Genomic DNA, 20,710 nt, shown 5'->3' with positions numbered 1-20,710 from the left:
AAACTGTCACAGGGTGCAGCACTCATGTGCCCACTCCCTGCCTCAGTTTCCCCTTGTGAAAAGGGGTGTTGTAGCCGTACCTGGGGTCCGCAGGAAGCTGTAACAGCTGATCACGCTCCTCCGTGCTCTGTGTCCTGCCTGCAGCCAAGGAGGGGAAAGCAGCTCGGGTCTTGCGGCCCCTCCCTTCCTCCCAAGCCCACTTAGTGGGCTGTGACCGATACGCGCAGCTTCCACCAGCGCCGCCCTCTGCCCCCATCCCCACGTCGCCGCCGACTCCCACAGGCGCCCCCTTTACCGCCCATTCTGCCCCACATCCCTTCCTCCGCTCTGGCCCCGCCCCGCCAGGGCGGTCCCCTCACTGCTCTGCAGCTCCCCCCCGTCGTAACGGCAGCCTACAGCTGCGCGAGCGAGGCGTGTTCACGTCAGCCCGCTGCGTGCGACGGCAGGCTGAGCGCGACGGAAGCACCCCCCCCATACAGCCCTCCCACCTTAGGCGTCATCTCCGTCACGTGACGGGGGAAGGAAAAGGCGTCCCCTTAGGCCCGCGCGCGCGTCGCGGCTCTGACGCCCGCACGCTGTGCGTGGCGGCGGCCCGTGGGTAGCGTCAGGAGCCGCGAGTGGAGACTACAGCAGCGGGAGGGGTGCGTCGTGTGCGCCGCCGCTGCCACTGCGCAGGGTTGATTCGCTCCCGTCTGGCTCTGTCTGCGCAGGGGCGCGGGTCCCGGCCGTACCATGGCGGCGGGGGGAGCAGGCGAGACCAAAGTGATCTACCACCTGGACGAGGAGGAGACTCCGTACCTGGTGAAGATCCCGGTGCCCGCCGAGCGCATCACGTTGGGCCACGTCAAGGCGGCGCTCAGCCGGCCCGGCGCCAAGTACTTCTTCAAGAGCATGGACCAGGACTTCGGGTGCGGGACCCAGGCGTCCGGAGAGCCCCCTCTCCTGGGGGGGGCTATACGTCTGGGGAGCTCCGCCCCTTTCTCGGGGGGGGGCAGGCGTCCGGGGAGCCCCGCCCTCTTACTCCCTTTTTTGGGGGGTGTCTCTGGGGGAGTCCCGCCCCCTTCGGGTGGGGGCAGGCGTCTGGGGAATCCCTTTCCGGGCGGGGGGGGTAAGTGTTGGGGTGTCCCGCCTTCTCCCTCACCTTCCCCTGGGGCACCTCCTGTCTCACACCTCTGCTTGTGTGGGGAGCAAATCACCGCTGTGCCTGGGGACCCCTGTCCAGGACTTCCCCTTCTCCTCGGTCCTCACAGGTGTCTCAGCCGTGGGGAGGGATCTCGGCTGCCCCCACCCCACCCAATACAGGTATAGGATAGCATGGCGGGGGGGTGTCGTCCATAGATGAGCTGTATCTGGACCACCCAGTGCTCTCGATTGGACCCCACAATCTTTATTTCAATTACTATTGTGAAGATGGTTATGCTTTTAATTTTCTCCTTGACCAAAAATAATTGACTACACTGTTGAGTGGGTATGGGATGGTTTTAAATATCCATAAAGGCCACTTCATGGTTAATACGATTACGCAGTGGAGCTGGAAAAGAGAAGACGATGTCAGGATGGTGGTGTAAATTGATACACTCCCAACTAAAAAGTATTATCAGTAACGTCAACTAGGCACTGGCGTGGGCACCATAAGAACCCACAGTGGGTTTGGCCACCCATAAATAGTGGGGGCTGAATAACAATGTTGATTAATTGTAATTCAAAATTGTCATTAACATATGCAAGTGTCAAGGCTTGACACTTCTGTATAAATGCACAGTACCACCCCTGTCTTGAGCTGTGACTAAAGTAGTTGTGGGGATAAGTGCTATTTAGCTTTGAGGTTATAATGGACAGCATAAATGGTAAATAATGCAATATGAGGTACTGAATTATATGTACATGCAAATATGGTATAAATAGGATTGGTAAAATGTGATTATTTTGTGTAATTATTTTAAAGTCCAACCTATAACTCCTGCACTCCATCTCCCTGCACTCCACCTCCCTGCCCACTAGAAGCATCAGTGGGGAGAAGTGCTGGTGGAAACTGGCTTTTAAGCTGGCTTCCCCCAACACTGGCTCCTGTTCTCCCACCACCACCACCCTGTTGCCTCTCATACAGAGGCAGCAATGGGGTTTGGGGAGCGAGTAGTTGAGTACTCACTACCTGATAGGCATAAGCTTATCGGGTAATTGACTACTTGCTTGCATCCTTTGTATAATTTGTTAATCATGTGGTCGACAAACATTTTGTTGGTTACACGATTAATCAGTTGGGGTTAGTATTGCAGGCACTCAGTCACGGCTGGAGCTGGATCCCAGCAAGTACCCCGCTGTGGCTCTGCACTAGAAGAACTTTCAAAGCCAGCAGGCAGGCATGTTGCCTCAGGTCTGGCTTGCGCCAGGTCCAGCAGCTACCCCTGCTGCAACTCTGCATAGAAAGGATTTTCAGAGCTAGCGGGCAGGCATGCTGGCAGTCCTGGCTTGCGCCATGTCCTTCAGCACCCCTTCTTCAGCTTTGCATAGAAAGGGCAATGTGGGGGGTTGCATGTAGTGAGGCTTACTGATTAACCAGTTAACTTTTTACATCCCTAGTTAATGCAGCCCAAAAATGATGTGTGTTTGTTTTGTTTTTTTTAGGGGGTTGGGTGGTTGGTGGGTTTTTTTGGCAACAATATCAGTTATACATTTGGACTTATTGGTCACTAAGAACACTGAAAGTACAGACATTGGATTATAAAGGAAAGTCATTATAATAGTTAAAATAGATACAGAATTGAAATAGTCTTGAAAATAGAAGTTCCATAGAATTTTTAACAGAATGAATAGCTAAAAAAATGGAAAGCGTAAATCTTTTTATTCATCGAGGGTATGTCTATGCTTGCACCCTCTTTCGAGAGAGGGATGCAAATGAAGACATTCGAAATTGCAAGTGAAGCCGGGATTTAAATATCTTGTGCTTCGTTTGCATATTTGCATTATGGCACTATTTTGAAATAACAGCATCTGTTATTTTGAAATAGTGCTACAATGTGGTTATTTCGAGAGAAAACCCTTCTCGAAATAACTGGTAAACCTCATTGTATGAGGAATAAGGGTTATTTCAGGAGAAGGGTTTTCTCTCGAAATAACTGCGTCTTAACAGTGTCTGTTATTTCGAATAGCGCCATAACGCAAATATGCAAATGAAGCACAGGATAGTTAAATCCCGGCTTCATTTGCAATTTCAAAAGTCTTCATTTGCATCCCGCTCTCAAAAGGGGGTGCAAGTGCAGACATACCCTTGTGAGCAATTCTAAATTCACTTTCCTACTGTTTAAAACATTTACCCCAACTTGTGGTAATCTGAATTTGAGCTACTCATGTATGCTGATTAAAATAACCAGACCCATCAGAGGATGGTAAATCCTTTGGTGGTATTTTCCATGCCCCTCAAAATTGTTCGTAACGATTTGAACTCCGATGTCTTGGCTGAATTTCCAGCCAAGTTTATTCCATTGAGCTTTTCTAAATTTCCTCTGCATATCCATGAGTGTTATTGTAATTATTTGTATGCTTCAGGTTCCAGGGCCTGAGATCTCATTGTGCTAGGCGCTGTACAAACAGAACAGTCCTTTAAATTGTTGTGTGATGTCTGTTAAATGGCTCTAGTGCCCCACCCCAGAGGCAGCTGCATCTCTACACCAAGTGAGGGATCTCTGTATAAACAGCCAGTTCTGTACCCAGAGGTGGCAGCATCTCTGCACTAGGCGAGGGATGCCTGGATACACTGCTGCTCTAACCTGTTCCCATTTCTCAATAGGGTTGTCAAAGAGGAGATTTCAGATGACAATGCAAAGCTGCCATGTTTCAACGGGAGAGTCGTTTCATGGGTATGAATGTGTGGGTTGTTCTCCTCATTAGAGGAAGTTGAGTTGTAGAACTCCCCAGCACTGATTAAGCTCGTGTGGGTCTATTTAGCCCAGAATCCTGCCCCCCTTCCCCGGTGAGGTCTGTGGGGCTATTTAGCTTGGTATCCCACCTGCTTCTTCTTCCCCCTCCCCGCCTCCGTCCTCCACAGTATGGTCATTTCCCTCACACAAATTAGACTATCCCCAGGAAGGGGAAAATGGTGTTTCTGGCTCAGGAATCATGGTTCAGTCCAAGGTTCCTCACATATCCGTATTCCCCCACCCTCCAAAGCTGGTGTCTTCGGAGACCCCCCAGCCCGAGCCAGTGCTGACACCTGCAGAGACCCGACCGGAGTCCTCACCCCCACCACCTCCCCTACCTCCACTGCCTGTGGAGAGGACCAGTGGCATTGGTGACTCCCGGCCCCCTTCTTTCCAGTGAGTATCAATGAGAGAAAAAAATCACAGTACTCAGTACTGGGTGGTGGAAGTGTCCACATGCAATACTGAGGGGTTGTTTAAATCTATGAGGTGGAGGAGTCTAACTGCTAGTATGGTGCGGGGGAGGGGGGTAATTAAACCTTATGCATTGGGGAGTGGAAGAGCCCAATTGGCAGTAATGGGAAGAGTCTACCTGCAGTACTGGCGAGAGAATTAAGTCCCGTGTATTAAAGGAGTGGGGGAGGTAGAAGAGCTCACCTGGGAGACTGGTGTTGACTTGCCAGTATGGGGGGTTAAATCCTGTGCATTGAGTGGTGGAAGAGCACACTTGCATTACTGAGGGGGTGAAAGAGTCCACCTGCCAGCACTGGGGTTGAAGGGAGAAAATCCTCAGCGGGGGAGGGTGAAACAAGGGTAGAAGAGTCCACCCGCCATAAGTAGGAGTGGAGCGGTAGGATCCAGTTGCCAGTAATAGGGAACCACTCCTCTCCAGGGGAGGGGTGGAAGGGTCCACGTGCCAGTATGGGGTGGGGAGTGGAGCATAATCCTGCGTAACCACTAGTAGGGAGGTGAAATCCCATTTAATTGATTAACTGGTTAAATGCGATGGTTAACTGATTAAAGGTTGGGGGGTGGCGCGTAGTCAGGATGAAGTGGCCTTCCTGCCTGCAACAAGCCCTAGCATATCATGAACAGGGGCTGCTCCGGCAGTCCGCGGCCCCTGTTTGAGGTGGGCCACACAGGGCTGAAGTAGCCCTCTGTGCGCGGTGGGTGAGGAGCTGCTCCAGCTCCCATCAGTTAGGCAGAACTGGTAAGCATCACACATTAAGGTTAACCGGTTAGCTTTTCACATCGCTAGACCCATTTGCAATAGGTCAGATTGGAAGAGTCCACTGATTAAGCAGAGGAGGTTTAAGGGGCCATCTGCAAGTTGCGGAGGAGAGGGAGAGTCCTCAAATGGAAGGTGGAAGGGACCATCTGCTCCTGTTTGGAGGGATGGCAGCCATGGACCTCAAGTGTAACCAGCTGTGGATCTTTATAGCCCCAATGTCTCGGGCAGCCGGGAGAATCTGGACCACGAGACGGAGACGGAATCAGTCGTATCGCTTCGGAGGGAGAGGCCGCGGCGCCGGGAGAGCACAGAGCATGGTGGTGAGAGGCCCCAAACCAGCCAGGACTCCTGGGTTCTCTCCCTGTCTCTGGAAAGGCAGTGGGAGCTGGGAGCCAGGACTTCTGGGTTCTCTCCCTGGCTCGGGGGGGAGTGGGGGCTGGTGGCTTACAGGGGGGGGGCTGGGAACCAGGGCGCCTGGGTTCTGTCCCCAGCTCTAGGAGGGCAGTGGGACCATCACTCAGTCTCCTGACTCTGCCCAGGTGGGCACCGACTAAACGGGCAGTCGCGGCTGCAGCGGCACCTGGCTGGGTATGAGAGCTCATCCACCCTCCTGACCAGCGAGATTGAGACCACCAGCCTGTGTGACTCCGATGACGACGACACCATGAGCAGGTCGGGTCAGGGGAGGGGAAGGAGCATGTGTGGGGCATGAGATACAAATCCATGGATATCCCTGATGGAGGGATGAATTCCTGGATGGAATTGAGGAGCACCCCTAGTTGGAGCAGGAGAAGGGGTAAATTAGCAGAGTTCCCCTGGTGGAGGGAAGGAAGTTGGGGGTGTCATTCTAGTGGATGGGAGAGATAGGGGTAGAGTAATTTAGTTGGGTGCTGCTAGTTGGGAGCCAAGGATTGGAAGGTTCCCATCATGGTGGGGGATTGGGAGACAGGGTAATCCATAGGGGCATGAAAGATAAACTGGTAAGCATCACTCTTAATGGGTGATGCTTACCAGTTCTGGTTATCTGATGGAGGCTAGAGTAGCTTCCCACCTGCTACAGACAGGGGCTGCTTGGGGTATCAGGAGCAGCCCCTGTCTGTGGCAGCCCAGGCACATCACAGGCAGGGACTGCTCCAGCCCAGCTGTGGGGAGGAGAAAGGGATGCTCCAGCCCATTGGTTAACCAGTTAAACTGGTTAAATGTAAAGTTTATCAATTTAAATGGGATTTTACATCCCTAGTTAACCCACTGGAGTGCTGCTGGTGCAGGGCAGGAAATTGAGGAGTCCCCATGGTGCAAAGAACTTAAGATGGGCTCAGGGTGGAACAGACCTGCTGGGAGGCAGGGCTGGAAGATATGATCCTAGGAGGAAGTAGTTAGAAGCAGCCAACTCTCCTCTCCCCCTGCCTCTGGCAGGCTTAAGAGCCTTCTCCCTTGCAGTCCCAGCTATGACCTTTGTTACCCTCTCACCAAAGGTTCAGCAGCTCCACAGAGCAGAGCAGTGCCTCCCGACTCCTGAAACGCCACCGGAGACGGCGGAAGCAGCGTCCGCCACGCCTGGAGCGGGTAAGGGTCCAGCCCCATTCCAGGCAGGAGGGAGATGGGATGTGGGGGTTATTGCTTGTGGCACACTGACTACCGTACTCCCACCTCTGTTTCAGACGTCTTCCTTCAGCAGTGTCACTGACTCCACCATGTCGCTCAACATCATCACGGTGACACTCAACATGGGTAAGTGATGGGGGGAGGACAGAGGGCCGTGGTCCATGGCTGAAGGAACTGGGTAAGGGCTGGGGGGGAAACCAGGCTGGCTGGGGCGTGGGATTAGGAGGGCAGAGCTGGGAGGATAGGGCCCAGTGACAGAGGTGGGGGGCAGAGGCTAGGGTGGAGCAGGGATAAGATCCTTGGTGGAGGGAGTTGCGGTTAGGTTGGGGGCAGGAGAGGGGATAAGGGCTGTAGCTGTGGGGGCAGGACAGGGGAGGGGAGGTGGGGAATGAGGGGAAGATTCCAAGTAAGTTTGGGAGAGTGATGGGGGACTAAGTGGAAGAGTCCAAGAAGAGGTGGAATCTCCCTTGTCAATCCCACCCTCCCGTTTTTCTCTGGGCAGAGAAGTACAACTTCCTGGGCATCTCCATTGTTGGGCAGAGCAATGAACGGGGGGATGGTGGCATCTACATCGGCTCCATCATGAAGGGGGGTGCTGTGGCAGCTGACGGTCGTATCGAGCCAGGGGACATGCTGCTCCAGGTGAGGTGCCCCCTCTTATTCCGGTCGCCTTACTCTAACCTCCAGACTCCCTGCTCTAATTAACCAGTCTCAATTCCCCTCCCAGAGCCAGCAAGAGAATCCAGGAGTCTTGTCTCCCAGTCCCCCCTGCTCTAACCCATAAGCCCCCAGTTTCCTCCTAGAGCCAGGTAGAGAGCCTAGGACTCCAGATTCCCAGCAACCCTCAAGTTTCCTGCTCTAACTATCCAGTTTCCACTCTCACCAGGAGTCCTGGTTCCCTGCCCTCCCTGCTCTAACCCACCAGCTTCCACCCCCCTGCTGGACCCAGAACCAAACCCAGGCATCTGGGCTCCCCTGTACTCCTGCCTAGGAAAGGGTCAGCTCTGTTTGGATTGCGCTTTCTCCACAGGTGAACGACATTAACTTTGAGAACATGAGCAATGACGATGCTGTCAGAGTCCTGAGGGAGATTGTCCACAAGCCAGGGTGAGTGTGTGTGTGTGTGGGGGGGGGAACTTGCCCTACATATGAGTGCAGGAGTGGGGGTGGTGAGACCCAGGACCTGTGTTCCCTCTAAGCTGTGGAACAGCACAGCTTCACGAGTGATTTATCAGCCCTGCCTACTCAGTCAGCTCCATGGAACCCTGAGCCTCTGACTGGGCGGAGCTGATTAATACCCTGTGAAGCTGTGCTACTGCGCAGTTTAGAGGAAACGCTGTCCAGGACCTAAGTTCCCTCTAAGCTGCTTGACTTTGCAGCTATTTTCTGAGCCCCGCTCAGAGATTCAAAACTCCCGCACAGGCTGGGAGCTCAGCTGATCCTGGGGGGCAGGGCATCTGTAAGCAGCAACTAAACTCAGCTGCTGTGTGCTGAACTGAAGAGCTCCCAGAGCAGATAAGCAGGCAAGATATGGACGGAATAAGTGTCGGGGAGCCGGGGGGGACTGAGTGAGTAATTAATTAATTGGCTTGAGGAAAGTCAGAAGTGAGGGGAGTTTGGAGAGTCCTGTCTGGCCAAGGAGAGAGAAGGGCAGAAACCCACCAGTTTCTTCAGCCCTCCTGGGCTGGGAAGGGGGAAGTAAGGGGCTGACTGCATAGAGTAGGTGGGGGTAAACGGGGGGTGGTTGGCACTGGCATCTGTGCAATGAGGTGAAGGCAGGGGGCAGTTTGTTTGGGGTGTCCTGACTCACTTGCTGCAGGCTGTATGGGGAGTTTGTGTGCCCAGAGCACATTTGCATAATGATATTTCAAACTAAATTTACATAGGTGTTAATGACTTAAAAGAATATTTTTTCTTAACAGATTTTTTTTCAAAGTGTTGCAGATATCTAAAACTCTGAACTTAATGTTTTTTTTTAAATCCGGTGTTACAATTTATCATGTATTAATTTAGTATGGCGTTAGGGCCAGTTCTTTTCTATGTGGTAGAGTTGTGGCTCTTGTGAGTCAGAAGTAGCAAGTACTAAGTGTGATGCTAGTTGTTTTGTAGGCTGAAACCTTATTTGCAAGCTCTTTGAAACTTGCATCTGTCTACAAACCCTGAAGCAATGTGTTAGTTTGTTCTGGGATTTCTACTCTTCCTTGAGTGGAAGAAAGCTAATTCCTTATCTTTGTACAGCACCTTTGTAGTCACAGCAACTACACACAGGTGTCTTTTTTAATATATTTTCTTTCACACATATGGACTGCTTAAAATGTGTGTGAGATTAATGTTTGTTTTGGTAGTGCACATCCACACACATACGTTGCATATAAGAAAATTCAACCTTTCCAAGGATATAAAATGTTAAAGGGAACACTGCCCATGACTCTTGATAGTCAAGGGCCATGTCAGCGGTCCATTACAAGGTCACTTGTTGGTGGAAGGGCCTAACCTAAGATTGCCTGGCAGGGTATTATCCCAGGAAACGGGAATGGTAAAAGATCTAAGTCAGGTCCTAGGGGAGCTCTACGGGGCCAGTCCCTTGATGTCTTGCCTTAAAACCACTGTGAGGACAAAAGGGAGCTACATCTCAGCATTGGGCGAGTGATCCCTGTGTAGCCAGCTGCTCTGCCCCAGATGTGGCTACATTGCAGGACTGGGAGGATGTTAATGTTCTCATCCATCCTTTCTTGCAGCCCAATCGTGCTGACAGTGGCCAAGTGCTGGGACCCGTCTCCTCAGGGGTACTTTACGCTGCCCAGGAGTAAGTATTGATGCCTGAAAACCATGACATGCCAGCTCTTTACACCTGTGTCTTCCCCTGGTCTGGGAGCTTGGGGGTGAATGGGTTGCTGCCTCTGAAGTTTGCAGGTCTCTGTCACACGGTGCAGCCATCATCTCTGGGGGTCCCTAGCCCTTGGGGTGGCAGTATCTTCCCAAGTTTAGCTGTGGTGAGCTGATGGTGTGGGAACAGAATTGGGGGAGATAATGAGAGAACTGGGGATGTGTGGAGTCCTTCTCTGCCTGGTCCCCCTAAGGGGTATCCCACCTCTGTGGATGGGTGCAGCATGGGGCTGCCTCAGTAGCACTCCGTCTCTGAGTTACATGTCACATGGGGGACATGTTGAATTCCGGAGGCAATGGGGGTGCTCGCACCATGCTCCCATCTCTAGGAGCTGTATGTATCCAGAGTGATGCTGGGTTTGGGGATGTTGCAGGATGCGATGGGGGGACATGAGCGGGGGAGGGCACTTGCTTTCAAAAGCCAATACACCCTTTCCTCCATGCTCCCAGATGAACCCATCCAACCCATCGACCCAGCTGCCTGGGTCTCCCACTCAGCCGCCTTGACCGGCGCCTTCGCAGCCTACCCCGGGAGCAGCTCCATGAGCACCATCACCTCCGGAAGTTCTGTTGCTGAGACTGAGCGTGAGTATCAGCACCCGCTAGCGGGGACAGGCTCCTGCCCCTCTGAGCCAGCCAGACCCTGCCTTAGGGCCGAGTGGGAGATGGCACCCCCTAGCAGGGATAGGCTACGTGGCCCATTCCCCACTCTCCTGAACCAAGGTATGTCTGCACTGCAGACTTTTTTTGGAAAAACAGCCGTTTTTCCAAAAAAACTTCACTTACATCCACACTACAATCATGTTATTTTGGGAAAAAAATCAAAAGAACAGAGGGTTTTTTTCGACATGGGTAAACCTCTTTTTACAAGGAAGAAGCCTTTTTCCAAAAGAGCTCTTTTTACAAGGAAGAGAGGTTTTTTTGCAAGAAGAGGAAAGGGGGGGGGAAGCACAGGTGCTCTGGTGGCCACTCCGTCCATAGTAATCACAGCTTACATGTGAGATAGCATCCACACTGAATGGACGCTATCTTTTGAAAAAGCAGATCGCTTTTTTGATGCACTTTTGCTGTGAGAATGTTCTATTTTGGAAGAAGTTTTTTTCAGAAGGTCTCTTCTGGAAAAGCTTCTTCCGAAAGAAGCCTGCAGTCTAGACATAGCCCCAGGCAGTCCCTGCCTTGGGCCTGGGTGCAAGCCAGAGTGCGTTCCCAAAGTCCTCATTGGTGGCTCCTTTCTCCACAGGTTTTGATGACTTCAATCTGTCGGTCCACACAGACATGGCGTCCGTCACCAAGGCCATGGCCTCCCCCGAGTCGGGGCTGGAGGTCCGTGACCGCATGTGGCTAAAAATCACCATTCCCAACGCCTTCCTCGGTACGTGTTGGGCGTGTCAGCCACTGGGACGTGCCACTCAGCCAGGCTGAGGAGCAGTGTCAAAAGGTCACATGGGGGCCAACTCTGCCTGCCAAGGGAGAGCACCCCCTTCTGAGCCCCTACCTGACTCCTACTTGCCAGGGGAGAGCACCCCCTAGCAATTGCTAACCCTGTTCCCACCCCCAGGCTCGGATGTTGTGGACTGGTTGTATCACCACGTTGAGGGCTTCCAGGATCGGCGTGAGGCACGGAAATATGCCAGCAACCTGCTGAAGGCCGGCTTCATCCGGCATACTGTGAACAAGATCACCTTCTCTGAACAGTGCTACTATGTCTTTGGGGACCTACGTGGCTGTGAGAACTGTGAGCCACCCCTCCTCCCCCTCACTTGCCCATAGTCCTGGGGACTGAGCCAGCAGACTGGAGTTCCAGGCTGGGGTGCCTGCTAAGAAATGAGGGGCCTGTCCTGATTTTTGGTGGGGGATGCTGAGCTCACCAGATTAAGCATCAGATTGGGGTGCTTAAATGGGAAGATCCCCTATTACTTGCTGCTGTCTCTCCTGGCTTGGGATGTCAGTCCCAGCACACCCAGGTAGTAGGTTCTGATCACCCTTCACTGTAGCCCCATGTCTCTGGGATCAGTGATGGAGCTGGAAGGGAAGGACAGGAGCCAGGACTCCCTGGGTTCTTTTCTCAGCTCCTTTCCCAACAAGATCATCAGACCACTGGCCTGGGGTGGGATGGATCTGATGCTGCCTAGAGGAGAGAGGCCCTGTGCCCCATTCCCTCTCCGCCCCGAGTCTGCCAGTCTCTGCCCTGGTGCCAGGTGGAAGCCAGCGCCCTCTGGAGGGGATAGGCCCCTGTACCCTTACTGGGGAGGAATGCAGTTGGTCTGTATGACTGACTCTTCTGCTTTTCCTTCCAGACATGGCCAACCTGTCCCTCAACGACAATGACGGCTCAAGTGGGGCATCGGACCAGGACACTCTGGCCCCTCTCCCACTGCCTGGGGCCACACCCTGGCCTCTAATGCCCACCTTTTCCTATCAGTACCCAGCCCCACACCCTTACAGCAGCCAGCCCCCGCCCTACCATGAGCTCTCCTCCTACAGTTATGGCATGGGCAGTGCCGGCAGCCAGCACAGCGAGGGTGAGTGACTATGCAATCACCCAGATACCTGGGTTCTATCCTCTGGCAGGGGACAAGGATGGGGGTGGGAGGGGTGTAGTAGGTTAGAGCAGGGGGACTAGGAGCCAGGACTTCTACACTCTCTCCCTGGCTGTGGGAGGGAAGCAGGGGGCTGGTTGTTAAAGCTGGGGAGGCTGGGAGCCAGGACTCCTGAGTTCTCTCTACAGTTCTGTGAGGAGAGGTGGGGGGCTGGTGTGTTGCAAGAGGACTTGGGATGCCAGGATTCACTCTGTGACAGGGCAGGAGGGGGTACTTGCTGAGGATTTTAGGGTTCCTAATCTCTGCCCTGGTCTTGTTGCAGGGAGCCGGAGCAGTGGGTCGAACCGTAGCGATGGTGGTGGTGGGAGCCGGGGGAAGGCCAAGGATGAGAAGGGGGCCCCTGAGTCCAAGTCGGGAAGCGGCAGTGAATCGGAGTACTCAACTCGCAGCAGCCTGCGGCGGGCGGAGCCAGGGGCCGTGGTTGGTGGAGGAGGCTCCACCCCTGCAGTGGGTGGGTCTGAGGCAGGTGGAGCTCCCCAGCGCAGCCACCACAGCCTGGTCAGCAGCATGCGCTCCCACCACTCCCTCCACTCCTATGGGCCCCCTGGCATGCCCCTACCCTACAACCCCATGATGGTTATGATGATGCCCCCAGCTCCTCCTAGTGCCAGTCCTGCCTCTGTGCAGCCCCCTGGTGCCCCCCCAGTACGTGACCTGGCTTCAGTGCCCCCTGAGCTCACCGCCAGCCGCCAGTCCTTCCACATGGCCATGGGAAACCCTAGCGAATTCTTCGTTGATGTCATGTGACCTCCTGCCTGCTGATGGTTGACGCAGTCTTCACCTTATGTGACATCCGCTGTCAGAAGCTGTGTGACCAACCCATGTCCATGTGACACAATTGGTAGTTGCCTTGATGTCATGTGACTGACCTCCTGGCCATGTGACTTCCCCGAGATCATGTGACCTCCACTCATGGAGCCATTGAATACCAAGCGATCACTCCAGCCTTGTGTCGCAACTAGACTTTACCTTTGAGTATGTCATGTGATCCAGGCCACAAGCACCTCAACCTGATGTGACCTTCTGTGGAGCCTTATGACATCATGGGATTGGCTTGGCGCCTTGAGATCATGTGATCTGCCATCCATATGCCTTCTAATGCCATGTGACCAACTAGTATCACGTGACTCCATCCATACAGCCTGGGGGGGGGGGGTCATGTGGTGCAGCCTTGACCTTACCTGACCTCTAGCCATACTGCCTTCTGGGTTCATGTGACCCACTAGCCACTTCTTGTCCTATTATTCAACCTTTAGCATCCTCAGCATCACCTGATGTCCATCCACAGAGCCTTCTGGGGTCACGTGACTGACTACTTGGCCACCTATGGTCACTAGGAGAGAACCTGGATATCACATGAGCAAAACACTACCATCAGGTTCCCTGTGATCATGTAACACCCCCCATTCTTGACATTGACCAAGTCTTCCACTGTCATGACCATTTGTGGTCCATGTAACTAGTCTTCCTATGCACTAGCTGCCTTGATTTTACATGACCAACACATAGTCAGGTGACAGATTTCCCAAGCCACCTGACTGCCTTTTCGCATCCTCAATTGCCATCTTTTGTCATGTGATAACCGTCCTGCGTCATAGGGCCATGCCTTTCTTAATGTCACATGACTCGGCCCTGTGATCACATGACCCACCCTGGTAAGCGAAGCTAGGTACTGTCCCCAAACATCCTCCCCCTGTTGGTACAGACCCCTTAGTACCACCCCCGTCTCATGACGGAGCACAGCACCGGTGTGGATGAAGTGACTAGATCTTTTATCCTTCCAAGAAGATCCTTTTTGTATAACTTTTTTATTATCGATTTTAAAAAACACGTTTTTGAGACATTTTTATAAATGTTCTTTGTATTAAAAATGGACAGTTTTTGAAAGGTCATTTTCACTATTCTCCCCCTCCCAAACCTACATAATTGGGGGTCTGAAATGGGAGTGTTCCTCCCCCAACCCCCATGTAACTCATGGTCTCAGCCTCTCCATCAGACTCAATTACTACCTCCCACAACACTTTCCTTCTGATGATCCCCTCCTTGCAGTTGGGAGGCACCTCTTCCCTCCTACACACCCTGCTGACATTAGGGTGCTTAGTGGGAGTTGTAAAAGGGAAGGAAAGACCATGCTCTGGGATAGTTTGTGGGCTGTTCCTGATTCACCCTGTTTGCTTGGGGTACTCCGAGTTGGCCCAGATCACCCCCAAGGGGTGGCCATTCTATTCCCTCAACACATAGCCTAGGTACAGTGAACAAAGCTGAGGGATCCCCTTTTTCCTCTTGTCCTTACAAATGGGTGGAGGTGCCCCACTTTTTCCAACCTCCCACATGCACTACCTACCACTCATAACTGGGGCTTGGGGATCCTCATTTCTCTAGTTCCCCACATTGGGTACATACCCCCATAAATAGGGCTGGGGGTGCCACATTTCTTTAGTAGCACCCCCAACCTCTGGGGGGGGGCACCATGGTAGCAGAATCCTATTTTGAATAATGTATTTATTTTTTAGCTCTGTGTATGGGGGGGGGAAGTATTAAATAAAAACAAAAATAAAGCAAACAGCTCAAAAAAGAAACAGGGCGGCTTCTGAACTGCTTGGTTGGCCAGTAGTCCAGTTATGGCCCTACTTGGTCTTAGCTGGTGGCAGTCACCCTGTTGTCTGTGCACCTGTTTTTACTGGAGTTCGCGCCACAATCAACAGATGGGGAAACTGAGGCAGAAAGTGGCACTGCAACTTGCTCAAGGGCTATGTTACAGGCTCCTTTAGGCCACCCCAAGGCAAGCAACTTGGGAACAGAGCCCCAGGACTTAGGGTGCAAACACCATAGCCTTGAGATGGGAACACTGCCCTCTGGGGGCTTCCCCATGGATTTTTGGTCCAAGGCTGGGGCTTGGGTTCAGACCCTCAGAGGTATTTCAGGGCCTGACTCCCCTTTCGGGATCTGGGACTTTGTATTTCATGAGCTGGGTCTAAGGTATTATGGAAGCCTAGGAGGGAGACTACAGGGCTGTGTCTAGACTGGCATGATTTTGCGCAAAAGCGGCTGCTTTTGTGCAAAATCTTGCCGCCTGTCTACACTGGCCGCGAGTATTTGAGCAAGAACACTGACTTTGTAATGTACAAAATCAGTGGTTCTTGCGCAAATAGTCTGATGCTCCCGCTCAGGGATAAGCCTTCTTGCGCAAGAGGCCAGTATAGACAGCAACGTTAATTTCTTGCACAAGAAAGCCCAATGGCTAAAATGGTCATCAGAGCTTTCTTGTGCAAGAGAGCGTCTACACTGGCACGGATGCTTTTGCGCAAAAGCAAATCTTTTGCGCAAAGGCACATGCTAGTATAGACTCTTGCGCAAATACTTTTAATGGAAAAGTTTTTCCGTTAAAAGTATTTGCGCAAAATCATGCCCATCTAGATGCAGCCTAGGTGATTACCTTTTGGCCCAGTGGAGAGGGGAAAGAGAGTAGTAGGTTAGAACAGGGGAGGCTGGGAGTCAGACTCTAGGATTCTCTCCCCAGCTTTGAGAGGAGAATGGGGTCTAGTTAAGGTTGCCAGATGGTTTCAACAAAAATACTGGACACACTTGACATTACATCACAATCTACATTACATCTTATTTAGAAAATACCAGATATATTTTCTGAATTTGTTTCCCAAACAGAGAGCTCAAATACTGGACTGTCTGGTTCAAAACCGAACACCTGGCAACCCTAGGTGTAGTGGTTAGGGAAGAGGGCCCTTGGAGCCAGAACTACTGTGCTGTATTGTATCCTTAAGTTTCTGGGGGCTAGTAGGTTTGAGGCTGGGAGCCAGGATGCCTGTGTTTCAAAGGGGGGCGGGGCTGTTAATACCAGCTGCGTTGCTGGCCCATTGACTCCAGGGGAGCTATGGGGTTCAGGAGCTGCTGGCAGGCAATTCAAGGACTTTTATGCTTGCTGGGGCTCCTGTCTCCCAGAGGGGTAGGATTGATGGGGGCTCAGTTTATACGGTGATACAATGGGAACAAGTTGCCTTCAGGCATGCTTTAAAGTCTAAAACAATTGCAGGAGGCAGCCATGTTCCCTGAAGGAAGCCTGCCTTCAGGCCTAGAGAAAGCAAGGGGAAGACACAGCCATTTTAGATAAGGGCAGCTTGACTCCTCTTTCTCCTCCTCATTTGTAGAAACAATTTCAGGAATCAACTAGAGAGAGAATCTGCAGAACTAACCTTCATATTGCAAATTTGATACTATCTCTCACAGCCTGAACAAAGACGTGAACAGTATAGACCATAATTAGGGTTGCCAGGTGTCCTGTATATCGAACGGGACAGTCTGGTATTTTCGCCTTCTGTCCGGTAAAGAAATATAAAATGTCCGGTATTTTCTGCTTTTCCTGTTTCAGCGCCCGATGGACATGCGGTAGCAGTGGGGGAAGTGGCAGGGGAGCGGCCCCGCAATTCAAGGGGCCACGACTGGATTTCACTGGCCCGCAGTTTTTTCCCCCCTCTCTCAACAAAATATTCCCAGCAGTGGGGCTTTTTTGGGGGGAGGGAGGGGCCTGGTATTTTTGGTGAAACCATCTGGCAACCCTAACCATAATATTGGACACCTAAATGACATCAAAAGCTAAGTATCAGGCACATACAGCCTACTCGATTAGCCTCATTTAGCGCACACAGTTTTAAGTGACAGGTTTTTCCATTTCTCCTCCCCCTCTCCCCTCATTCTGCTTTCTTTATATTTCAAACTCTGTGCCCCTTGTTCCATATTTATCATCTGAAGAAGTAGGTTGTGTCCACAAAAGCTCATAACGCTAGGTATATTTGTTAGTCTCTAAGGGTGTGTCTAGACTACAGCGTTTTGTCGACAAAAGTGGACTTTTGTCGACAAAACTATACCCGCGTCCACGCTGCCTTTGAGTTATGTCGACATAACGTCGACAAAACTCAGTAGTTTTGTAGACAGCTGTAAACCTCATTCTACGAGGAATAATGCCTTTTGTTGACAGAGTTCTGTCGATAGAAGGCATTATTGCATCTACACTGTCCTTTGCGTCCACACTGTTATGTCGACAAAGCGGCTTGGTTTGTCAGCAGAACTGGCTGTAGTCTAGACGCGCTTTGTCGACAGTATCTGTCGACAAAACTTCTGTTGACAAAACCCTGTAGTCTGTAGTCCTTCCTTCCACGAGGCATACAGCTAGTTCGGATAGGAAGCCTAATCCAAACTAGCTAGTCTGTGCCGCGTGTAGCCGCGCGGCACGAGGTCTGACCTAGCTGGCATTTAAAAATGGCACCGGCCGGCTTTATGCAAATGAAGCCTGGGAAATTCAAATCCTGGGCTTCATTTGCAACTCCGTATGACTACATTACCCCCCCTAGTTCGAACTAGGGGGGTAGTGTAGATATACCCTATGATACTACAGGATCATTGTTCTTTTTTAAATTTTTAGGTGAGGGCCCTTTGGCTTCTGCCCCTTTCCCTAATGCTGTGGTCACCAACCCGTCGATCATGATTGACTGGTTGATCGGGAGGGCTCAACCAGTTGATCGCAAGGCATTCGGGGCCCCCCCCATTTCTCCCCACCCCCAAGAAGCCCCACTACCTATCTCCAGTGATAGTGAAGGTAGTGCCGGCTTCCTGCAGGATAGAAGGAAGTCCAGCAGCCGTGCGCCACTTCTGGGGTTTCAGGAAGTGCTCTGGCTGCTCCCCCTCCCTCAAACAGCTGGCGCAGTGCCAGACCGAGGTCTGTGGTGCACCTGCTGCGTGGAGTGGGGAAGGGAGGTAGGAGTCCCCAGAGGAGGCACGTGCTGGGGCTTCCCTTCTCTGGAAGAGGAGGCAGGGGAGTAGTCTTGGAAGGAAGCACGTGCCAGGGCTTCCCTCCTCTGGGGGGGAAGGAGGAGTCCTGGGAGGAGGCACATGCTGGGGCTTCCTTCCTCAGCTGCGAGGGGCGGAGGGGGGAGGAGTCCCCGGAGCAGGCACGCGCTGGAGCTTCTCTCCTCTGCAGGAGAGGGGGAGGAGTCCCAGGGCTTCCCTCCACTGTGACGGGTGGAGTCCCGGGAGGAGGCATGTGCGGGGCTTCCCTCCTCTGTGGGGGGAGGGGATAGGAGTTCCGGGGGCAGGCACATGCTGGGGACTCCCTGCCCCCACTGGCACCCTCCCCCAGCACCCCTGGCACCCTGCCCCAGCACCTACTAGCACCCTGTTCCCTGCTCCCACTGGCATCCTGTCCCCTGCCGCAGAACCCCGATTCCTGCCCCAACACCCACTGGCACCCTGTCCCCGCCCCAGCACCCTGTCACCTGCCCCCACTGGCATCCTGTCCCCTGCCCCAGCACCCACTAGCACCTTTCCCCAGAACCATGTCCCTGCTCCCATCAGGACAGTTGGGGCCACATTAGTGAGGCTTGGTGGGGGGGAGGGGGTGGTTGGAGGAGTCATTTTTTTGCATCTCACTTGTGTGGCCGCAACTGACTTTTCTGTGACATTAAGAGAGTGTCCTTTCTGGTTAAAATGGTCTATCCAGCTATGTAGACACTCTTCTCAAACCCTTCGTAACCAATACCCCCAGCTATCTCCGAGACACTACTGACTTCCTAAGGAAACTACAAAACATCGATAACCTCCCCAATAATACCATCCTTGCCACCATGGATGTAGAAGCTCTATATACCAACATCCCACATGAAGACGGATTACAAGCAATTAGAAACACTATCCCAGAGGACACCACTGCCAACCTGATAGCAGACCTATGTAACTTTGTTCTCACCCACAATTATTTCCAGTTTGAGAACAACTTATACCTCCAGATCAGCGGCACAGCCATGGGTACACGCATGGCCCCACAGTATGCTAACATCTTTATGGCTGACCTAGAACAACGTTTCCTCAACTCCCGTCCCCTTTCACCCCTCCTCTACCTACGGTACATCGATGACATCTTTATGATCTGGACGCATGGCCAAGAAACACTGGAGATATTCCACAGAGATTTCAACAACCTACACCCCACCATCAACCTCAGCTTGGACCATTCTACACGAGAGATCCACTTCCTGGACACCACTGTACAAATCAACAATGGAAAATTAGACACCACTCTCTACAAAAAACCCACCAACTCATACAGTTACCTACATGCATCCAGCTCCCATCCAGAACACACCACACGATCCATCGTCTATAGCCAAGCCCTTTGATACAACCGCATCTGCTCTAATCCCACTGACAGAGACCAGAAGCTTCAGGATCTCTACCAAGCATTTATAAATCTCAACTACCCACCCAGAGAAATAAAAAAGCAAATTGAAAGAGCCAGACGAATACCTAGAAACCATCTACTTCAAGACAGACCCAAGAAAACCAACAATAGAACACCACTTGTCATCACCTACAACCCCCAACTTAAACCTGTCCAACACATTATCAATAAACTACAGCCTATATTGGAACAGGATACCATACTCAAAGAGGCTCTGGGAGACAGACCCATAATCTCCTATAGACAACCACCTAACCTCAAGATGATTCTTACCAACCACCACAGGACATACTACACTAATACCAACCCTGGTACCTTCCCTTGCAACAAACCCCGTTGCCAGCTTTGTCCACATATTCATTCTGCTGATACCATTATTGGACCTAACCAAGTGAGTTATAAGATCAAGAACACATATTCCTGCGCATCCAGAAATATAATCTATGCTATCATGTGCCGAAAGTGTCCGTCTGCTATGTACATTGGACAAACATCTCAGACACTTTGCCAAAGGATTAATGCCCACAAAACAGATATCAGACAAGATCACAAAGAGAAAACAGTTTCTTGCCATTTTAACCAGAAAGGACACTCTCTCAATGACTTAACCACCTGCATTCTGCTACAAAGACCTTTTACATCTGCACTTGAAAGGGAATCCTCTGAACTGTCATTCATGTTAAAATTCGACACTTTCCAACAAGGACTTAACAAACATTTGAACTATCTCACCCATTACCAAGATAGTTTCCCCAATTATCACCTCTAATACCATTAACTCACAAACATCCCACTCTCCCTACCTCTAATATCATCAATTCACAGACACTTACCTTCCTTCCTCTCTCTCCCCCCCCCCCCCCCCCCCCCGCATCCCCCTCCTGTTCTGCAATGTGATTTGTCCTTTTCATATTTGTTCATTTTTTTAATTGTATCCTTTGGTATATATGGTTGTGACTACTTTCTTCCACTATTTGATCTGAGGAAGTGGGTCTGGCCCACGAAAGCTCATCATCTAATAAACCATCTTGTTAGTCTTTAAAGTGCTACATTGTCCTGCATTTTGCTTCAACTACCCCAGACTAACACGGCTACATTTCTATCACTTGTCTTGTTCTGACATTTAAAAAGTGATCTTGGGCGTAAAAGGGTTGGAGACCACTGCCCTAATGGGAGGTGGCCATTTTAGGTAAGGGCAGCCTGACAAGTATACTAATAGCAGGGA

The 20,710-nt window shown here is 51.8% G+C and overlaps 1 protein-coding gene across 1 annotated transcript; it reads left to right on the top strand.

Annotated features, from left to right (window-relative positions):
* The first annotated feature begins 498 nt into the window (after positions 1–498).
* On the top strand, positions 499–19,576 carry DVL2 (dishevelled segment polarity protein 2). The gene is made up of 15 exons (XM_075907048.1): positions 499–908; positions 3,788–3,857; positions 4,168–4,313; positions 5,359–5,468; positions 5,688–5,820; positions 6,624–6,714; positions 6,810–6,879; positions 7,256–7,395; positions 7,784–7,860; positions 9,492–9,559; positions 10,090–10,224; positions 10,880–11,011; positions 11,198–11,374; positions 11,937–12,161; positions 12,502–19,576. The coding sequence occupies exons 1-15, from the start codon at positions 733–735 to the stop codon at positions 12,984–12,986; spliced, it is 2,235 nt and encodes a 744-aa protein (XP_075763163.1). The 5' UTR covers positions 499–732; the 3' UTR covers positions 12,987–19,576.
* The last annotated feature ends 1,134 nt before the right edge of the window (positions 19,577–20,710 follow it).

Source organism: Pelodiscus sinensis, chromosome 24 (genome assembly GCF_049634645.1).
Source record: "Pelodiscus sinensis isolate JC-2024 chromosome 24, ASM4963464v1, whole genome shotgun sequence".
Taxonomy (NCBI): Eukaryota; Metazoa; Chordata; order Testudines; family Trionychidae; genus Pelodiscus; species Pelodiscus sinensis.
This window is presented reverse-complemented; position numbering and strand designations above follow the sequence as displayed.